Here is a 9237-nt window from a genome sequence, read left to right on the forward strand (position 1 = left end):
CATCGATTGCTTTAAGTGCATGTTCATTCAAATCTACATTAAATCCTCGGGGTATAAAGCATTTTTTTTTTTGCTTTCTAGGCACAGTGTCCACGTATATTTGTTGTAAGAACCATAACTCTATATTTTCTTACTAGTATATATAATAGCACTTGACTGCCTTTTTGCAATGCTGGCAGAATTACTTTAAAGTTGAATAGGGCACCTCCATATAGTGATGTACTTCTTATCAAATAAACAATACACGTAATATGATTTCATAATTGCTTTCTTTCGTAATTTTGTTACCTTAACTGCGTAGCGCAATGGATTAGAGCGTTAATTACATATCTTTTTTTTTTTTAAATGCTTTTGGCCAAATGCTATAAAATTCAAAAATTCTAAACTGATAAAAAGTATTTTGATTATAATGTAAATTTATGCACATTAGAATCGACGTATGTCTTATACCACCGTAATATCATTTGTTTTAGCAGAAAACGAATAAAAGCAGAGAAATTGACTGAATACATGTATAATGCAGGTACAAGTTCTAGGTTGTGGACAGACCCTTTAGACTTTCAAAGTTTGTAGGAAAACACACTTAGAGCAAAATGGGCTGTATATTTTAGAATTTTATTTTGCTGCAAAAACCTGCTACTACGATAAGTCTTCATGTAACTTAAACGTTTATGATAAATAAGATTTGAAAACATCATTTATTTTTGTCAAAAGAAAGATTTCTCTTCTAAGGAATATATAGCAAATCAATTTTTGTACAGGACGACAATAATTCAATTTTTCTCCAATATAGGCTTCTTGACGGCTTTTTCCACAAAAATATGGCTGATAGAAATTTTAAAACCATGATATTTTTTGTCATTTTAGTAGTAAATAACATTTTTTTTATAAAAAAAAAAACAAAACAAAAAAAAAACAAAACAAAAAACAAAAAAACAAAAACAAATTCAACATAAAAATTGCAGCTCATATTGCTTTAATGGAGAATAACGTTAACTGTCCAGTCATAGAAATTACATTTAAAGGGTTACATCCTGCAACCAAAAGTCTTACATGGTCGATAAAGGGTTTTGTAAGGGTTTTTTTTTTATATATATACGCAGTCAGCTTAAACAAAAATTCGAAAAAAATAACTGGCGATTTGTAGGCTATTCAGTACCCTTGTTTGAAGTTATTTCTGCGCTACGTAGCTGCTGCTCTGTAGCTCCCGGTCTGAAAAAATTCGATGGACCCCCAGGTCGTCCATCCGCATTTTTCAGACCGGGAGCTACAGTCCTGCAGATATAGGCTCTACGGTGCCCTTTACATCATATTTCTGCACCGGAAGTGCAATTTACATAATTATAAAATGTAAATTGCTTTTTCCTCTGAAATGTCAAGTCTGTCAAATAACAAAAGACTTCAGGGATTTAAGTCTTATTAGTATTATTGCAAAAAAAAAAATCATTTGAAACATACCAACAGTCATTTCTTTTTTACACCATTTTTTATTAAAGCAATTTCATTTGTCTAGTTTTGATAGATGTTTGTGACATTTGCAATCAAACGTATATATGTACGTATATCCGGAGGAAAGAGAACACATCGACAAATTGCTGTCGTTTCAAGACAAAATTGCTTCCTCCTTGTTGATTTGACATTTCTTTCTGAGATGCAATATTGAGTTTCACTTGCTAAACGTCACAAGTTATCAAAATGTGTTTCTTGTGTTAAGGAAGTAGATTATATTTCTCTCAAGACTTTTAGCTTTTATTTGAAATAATTTCCGCTATTTTCCAACGAAAAGGGACAAAAATTATGGGTATCGTACTTTAAGCAACACAGAGCATAAAAAATGGAGTATTTTGATCAAAACATTTTTCATACGATGCAAATGACTTTTTGTCACACAATATCAATCTTTTCCCAGTGGTTTACAAAGCCTAAGTCATTGTTCCCAGCATAATCCATTTTGAATCGCACGCATGAAAGGAAAAAAACAATTATAGCAGCGTGGAAAAAGTAGTGATAACTTTGCTCCCTATATTATATTTTCGTTTTGTTCGATCGATAATTGTATAAAAAAGGAGTGATTGTGCTTTACCAGGTTTGTATTTATGTTGCGAGAGTGTGGCGCGCGCTGACTTGGGGGCTCCTCCGATGACTGACCACTACATTGGGTTTTTGATGGTGAAGTGACAACGCGTGTATCCAGCCTCTCCGCCACGTCAAGATCAATAGGTTCAGATCATTTACATAGCTACTAGTAGGATCGACGCAGGAACTGGCATGAAACTCACTTCTAGGAATTAGAAATAGGAAATTGGCGTGTAATACTATACACGCCTTGTGTACATCACGGTAACAATTGTACAACCGCAGGTGTGTCTGGGTACTTATACTGATTTTTTCTTTAATCTAGTGTTCATAAGATACTCTGTGAAACATGCAATACATCAACTTTTAAATCTTGATGTCGACATCCGTGAGACAGTATCATGTCATAATACTGTCATACTTGTTGACTCACCTTTCTGCTAGAACCTGAGAATTACCAAAGTGCTACAAAGACGACGTAAGAAATTTTTCTACAGGTGAGAATGGACAGGGACGAATTGAAGAGACAGGTGGAGACCCTACGCTACCACAAGAGTCTAGAGAGAATACCAGTATCCGAAGCCATCAAACGGTCAGTATACACTTTTTGTTAAAATGTATTCTAGTTAAACTACTGTTTCTTATTCTGTGTCTCTTATTGGTACCTTATGAATACTCTTATCACAGAACATGCAGTCGGCGCCTATAATTACCTACATACTTATTTTCTATGACTGTTATCAATCCCGATTTTCTGCAGCAAGTCATACATATAATTGATGCATTGTGCTGCGGGGGACTATTTGCTGAAATCCTGATTTATGTTAAGTGGCCTTTTGTTTTAGTAATGATACTTGATACACAGTGTGTCCGGACTTGCATGTAATGGGAATCGTTCCATTCCTGTCAGATTGCTGGGCAAACAGTGATGTCTGCTAAACTATCACAAAATTCAACCCGATGCGTCTTTTGTGACACTGTATTAATCTATTTAGTCAATCCGCTCAGCTAACATCCCTGCCGCGTGACCATAGGTAAGGTGAGTGACTTTCCTCATCCTCTTTGGGATCCTGTTAGATTTACATACGATCTGTCTGGACTGTTTACACGGAAGCCACAATGTTTACACGGTAGCAAGTCGTAAAAGCCTCTTTACTTTAATCAATATCAATATCTAGTGGAGGGGAAAGTTATCTTTTCTGTAGAGTTACCAATTTTGATTAATGATAACTTGTTTTAAGCGTACTTCCTTTTCATTTAAAAAAAACGTACATGTGTATCTTGACTATCATGGTTTTCTGTTTCTTTCAAAATTTGTCGAACCAATCCTTTTTTTCATGAATAATTGAAATTCTGTGTTTCAATGTACATGAACAATCACAGCATTTATCAGCACAATCTTAATCGAAATCATCATTGTCTGTTGTGAGCCGTATGAACTACCTTTTTTCTATTTCTGTTACTAAGGTGTTCTCTTGTTTCCTGACTTTGAAAATTCAGTTTAAAAAAAGCATAAATGTTTTAGAAAACACTAATTTCCACCTCAATAAAACTAGTATTTATTTCTATGCATCTAATAGTAGCAACATATTGGACCATAAAGTGAGGTTGACAGCTGTGACGGAGAGTTATTCAAGTGTATTAGTTTTATTGTCAATCATTTTAACTATACACTATTAACAAATCAAGAAAAAAAGTAAACTTGCGCCCTGGCAGATTATGAGAAAAATCCTTGAAAACCGCACTAAATGTTTCTATCGTAAATACAAACGATCGTTTTTGAGATGACAACCTTCACTTTGCTTATACAATAGATATCGTACGTGCCAACTAAACAGAAATAAAAGAAATAAAGTGCTTACATGTGTTTGGTGTTTAGGAATTTGTGAGATTTTTTGGTTATAAATCTTTGATTTACAAAATACAAAACAAACCAAATACCGTTTCTTGTGAAGAAGAGGACGAAATAAGTGTTTGACGAGAAAAGCAGCAATAAAATAAAGGCAATGTTATATCTTAGTACAAAAACCTAAACACCTCTCTCTTTCTCTCTCTCTCTCTCTCTCTCTCTCTCTCTCTCTCAGTAAATTTAAGCCGATTGCTTTAGCATTCTTTAATGACCTCCTCTTCACGGCTTTGGCCAACCTTTGATATAAGTGTTTGACGAGAAAAGCAGCAATAAAATAAAGGCAATGTTATATCTTAGTACAGAAACCTAAACACCCCCCCCTCTCTCTCTCTCTCTCTCTCTCTCTCTCTCTCTCTCTCTCTCTCTCTCAGTAAATTTAAGCCGATTGCTTTAGCATTCTTTAATGACCTCCTCTTCACGGCTTTGGCCAACCTTTGATGCCGGAATACAACTTTGTGGAATCAATCCAATAATCGAAAGCATCACTTTTGACACTTTATATTATTTCCCTTATAAATTGCCCTTCAGCATTCGTAGAACTACAAGTATCTGAAAGCTTTCTGAATACTGGCAATGGGGGAGCACTTCAGAGATGAATTATATTCCAATACAACTACTGTAAAAAAGCAATTATTTGAGAGTCGTATTAGTTCGAATGCATTTAGATGAATTATTTGACAGTTAGAAAATGTGATCTAAACCATTTGGAAAGTTTAACGATCTAGCTCAATCATTTATATTTTCTTTGCTGATTTATAAAGAGAGCAAAGTGTATTTGAAATAATGTACAATCCATCAAAGTCAAGGAATCAGAAACTTTAATGGAGTGATTTTGTTTCGAAAATAATACCCAAAACAAAATGTATTGAATTCAATCAGTTTTTTTAGCTCATTGTTTGTCCCCTCATATTGTCAACTTAAAAAAATATATCGGCTTTATGCGCATGAAAAACTACTATAGTTGTCTAAACCTGTGATTAATGATCAAATCTAAACATTGACCACTTTTTTACGTGTAAAATATAAATTAAATAGATGGCGTAGAGAGGTATTTTTTTCACCATGCACTTTCTCTCTTTGTGATTGGTTGAAAATGTATGTTGAGAAAAGTTGTTGATGATTTTTATTGGTTAAAATAAGATTGGCGCGTCATTCAGTTTTTAAATTTAGAGAGACTTTTGTCTAAAGAAAAACAAATCAGGCAACAACACCGACTCAGTAATCAACGTCTGCCAACTTAAAACAATAGGCATAATTGAGTGATATATATGTTTGGTTTTACTAAATGTCAGTAAAACAATATGATAGTCAAAATAATTATAAGGATCAAGAGTGCTTTCATGTTGACCGCCATTTTTGATGACAGCTACTGTTTAGTAAATAAAAAAGAAGCTACACCTTTCCGCTAGAAATAATGTGTCTTATATTATTTCCAGGTGTAAGTGTTTTAGTTTAGTTTTGAAGTCTTCTCGATGCTGCTGGGCTACCAGCAAGGAGTCTCAAATCTACGCTTGATTAACAAATTGAGAAATCATTAACGTGTTGATATCATCAATAATATTAGGGCTCTTGAAAACATTACTCTAATAAAATGGTACTTAATCACCATTTTACACCAAACTCCATTTTTTAACCGTTTCCCTTTTCTGTTGATATTGAAAGTCAGTGTACCAAAATACTGGGAACAAATGCGTGATAACAATGCATGTCCCCAATTTTTACAATCCGTCAATACCATACTCCTCGTATATACATTGCGACGTCATGTCTACGTAATGCGTGAAAGATTCTAAAATACAACGGGCAACAACATGGAAAGCTACATGTATACAAAAATAGAAAATAACCTTTAATTTGGACTTAATTAATTCGACACACAATACATACTATTCGCGAGGCATCGAGGTATCGTGTACATGAAGTGTATGATATTGTTCTAGTAGGATCATTAATCAACAACACAATTTGTGTACATCAGAGCGAAAAGCAATAATGAAAAAAAGTAAATTAAAGTAAATGCTCATTCTACAACCGAAGAGGCTGACCTCATTTAGAAAAGAATTTAAAGGTTTGTCAATTAGTCTAGATTACCCTAGAATTGTGATTAATTCCTGAAGTGCGTGAAATTAGAGTGGATTGATAATCAAAAACCACTACGTTCGTTCAATTAGAAGCTCATTTGATCGGATGTGTTTTTTGCGGAAGCATCAAGGGATTTGGGAGATTTTCAATTAAGTTCTACAACTTTTTCATTGACGCGTGTACTGAAATTTTCAACTCAGATACTTTAACGTCGGTAACGTAAGATTTGATAAATTAGGAAGGGTTTTCTTTGAATGCGAGTCGTTACCTGACCTTTGTTTCATCAAATTAAGATAAGTTCACGGTTATCACAGATCAGATACAGAACTGGATCCGCGGGTCCACGCGTACATGTACATTTAGTTCGAGTGTGGATCACTGAATAGAATTGTATGTTGATCATTAAAGAGTAGTCATATACATTAAAATATTTGAACTAATAAAGTGGTTTAAATGATTATAGTTGGTCTTATTGTTTTGAAGATAAACTACATAATTAATTAATATGAACTTTTTCACTCACAATAGCTAGTGCATGTATTTTGGCTGTTCATGAGATTTTGCTACAATCGAGTCTTCGCACTGGCTTAGGTTAAAGTCATGCATATTTTACGACCAAGATTCGAATAAGGTATTCAGACATGTATACATTTAAAAATATCATCAATCATGACATCGATCCGGTTCAGTCTTACTTTTACTATTAAATCTTGAAAATAAATCGTGTTTTTTTTTCAATTTGATGATCTTTAAAACGAGTAACCTAGTAAGAAAATTTGAGTCCGAGCAATAATAGAAAATTCAATGTTCGATAACATTCCTAGCTACTTGCGATACAAGCTTTCGCAAATTTATTAGAATTCAATTTAATTGTTTTTTATTGTTACGTGGTATCAGCCATGCGGGGGTTCGGGGTGTCCCTATCACGCGAGCTGATAGCGCTGGTAGTTTACTCGGTCGAATTCATCCGGATTGAGATAAATTTTGCAACGTTTACAGAAAAGTTCAGACAGTTTACAACAATGATGATAACATTAACGTGACAAAAAAGCTAGGGACAAATGATCCCATGAACTGTCGTTGATTCGTCCTCAGAGTTTATCAAATCTGTCTTCTCTTGCTAGGGGTAATAACCCGCTATCTCCCTAAGGAAGCAAAAAACTAAATTCTTGGCCAAGATAAGATAAGGATATATGATTAAAGATATGAATTGTTCGATCTACACGTTAATTATAATCACGTGGCTACTGAAAATTTTTAACGTTACATCCATGTCTAACAAAGATCATTATTAACATTTACTTTGGAGATTTTTCCTGCCATTCAGTAATTATTAGTATAATTTATTTCAGAATAAAACCAATTTTATGTAATGAAGATTGGCAATCAATGCCAACAATAAAACATTCCCATATCAGATAGCAATAGACATATAAAGTATCAACATGGCGTTTATTTATTAAAGATACATTTATGGTATTCATTTCACTTGAATACATAATGTCAAAACAACTTTAATTTTACAATTAGCTTGTTTTTTTATATAAAAATAAAATCGAGTAAAGAATCAATATTCCCAAGGATACATGTAGGTGTCCAGAAATGAAAAATTACATGTAAATACCTTGTCATCTGCAGACAGCGGTAGCCGTGACGATCTAAGAACTTTAGTATCAAAATAATCATCCAATCCTTAACTGTACTTCGCTATACTGTCGTTTACTGGACGATATAGCTCAGGATCTCTGCTGTCGTTGGCTTCATTCATGATTCAAACGTGTATTCGCTGTTGATGTTTACAGATTAATCGTGTTCATGATTCAAAAACTAATTTGCTATTTTCGTTTACGGGTTAATAGAATTCAAATTTTCAATGTTTATTGACAAGTTTATCGAGTTCTTATAATACATAGTTTGTACATTTATTCGTTGCTGTCGCTCACAGGTTGATCAAGTTCATGGTTTGTGAATTTTAAAACTCGTTGATTTCATTTACATGTTTACTTCATGGTTTAAATATTAATTCGTTGCTGTTGTTTACATGTTTGTTCGTGGTTTGTTGATTAATTCGTTGTAGTTTACAGGTTGATTGAGTTCATGATTTGTTGTTTCGTTTATTTAAACAATGAAATGCTTTCTTTGGTGATTCATTCGGGATATGAAGGTAGCGACATTGCAGAAAAAATAAATAACCGGCCGCAACGCGGGTTATATAAATTTTTTCTGCTATGATCACTACCTTCATAACCCGCATGAATCATCAAAGAAAGCATTTTATTGGTTATATTAACATCTTTCTTTTAGATAATTAATAAATTGATTATGAAAAGTAATTCAAATTCACTAAATTACTGTTTATGTACATAAGTACGTTAGCTAAAAGAAACAGCCAAATCGTCTTCTGTGAGACTTTGAGCTAGTCTGACATCATCATGATTATTTCGTGCAGTCCGTGGTATTACATAGGTCGCTGTAGGGTTAGACCAATCGATAAACAGGGCGTGTCAATTTCAGACCTGTCAATTTCTTCTCAGTTCCAGCCGCTGTAGATCTCGACCAATCGATAAACGGGGGTGTAGATTTCAGCCTGGCCTTTTCTATAGAGCTATGAATTAGCTAACTTTTCGTAAAAAATTGAGGGAATTATACTTGGTAGATGTAAATATAAGTTGATAAGAGTTCATAAACTGTGCATTACAATTCTTTGTTGTCTTCTACCGTTTGAGATCATGGTTTTTGCATTTAGTGGTTATCGTTTACAGGTTGATCGAGTTCATAGATGAGAAGATGCCCGAGGATGGACTGGTTGTTACACCCGACAAGAAGAAGAATCCGTGGGCCGAGAACAGAAAGTGCGCCATTCTGTAAAGACTGAATCACACACACGGACAATGTTTTATAGGCAGCTGTGCGTTGACAATTCTGCGAAATTAGCTGTCCATATAGGGCCTTTTTATGGGGTTTTTTTGTTTACCTAGTAGTGGCTGTTGTATTATTACAATGTATTTTCTAGATCGAAAAATTTTGGACCCATCTCTTTATTATTACAAACAAACTATGTGTATTATATATATCTGAAGATACACGAATGCATAACACTGTTGAAAGACAAAGGTTTCAAATAAATTCTTCTAGACTTCTTCCATTTTTTTTAATCGTGAAATTTTTTG

The 9237-nt window shown here is 33.9% G+C and overlaps 1 protein-coding gene and 1 long non-coding RNA gene across 3 annotated transcripts in view; one reads left to right on the plus strand and one right to left on the minus strand.

Annotated features, from left to right (window-relative positions):
- LOC128165033 (A disintegrin and metalloproteinase with thrombospondin motifs 3-like) overlaps window positions 1–8113 on the minus strand; it is a 22880-nt gene extending 14767 nt beyond the window's left edge. The window contains exon 1 of one of the 2 annotated variants that reach the window (XM_052829228.1): window positions 7692–8113. In XM_052829228.1, coding sequence (XP_052685188.1) covers window positions 7692–7753 — 62 coding nt within the window. In that variant the 5' untranslated portion in view covers window positions 7754–8113. The remainder of the gene's footprint in view (window positions 1–7691) is intronic. The other variant, XM_052829229.1, reaches the window with a different exon arrangement.
- LOC128165049 (uncharacterized) lies at window positions 1050–9210 on the plus strand. Its single transcript, XR_008241014.1, has 2 exons — window positions 1050–2668; window positions 8830–9210. It is a non-coding gene; the product is annotated as an uncharacterized LOC128165049 (long non-coding RNA).
- The last annotated feature ends 27 nt before the right edge of the window (window positions 9211–9237 follow it).

This window comes from Crassostrea angulata, chromosome 10, assembly GCF_025612915.1.
Source record: "Crassostrea angulata isolate pt1a10 chromosome 10, ASM2561291v2, whole genome shotgun sequence".
NCBI classification, from domain to species: domain Eukaryota; kingdom Metazoa; phylum Mollusca; class Bivalvia; order Ostreida; family Ostreidae; genus Magallana; species Magallana angulata.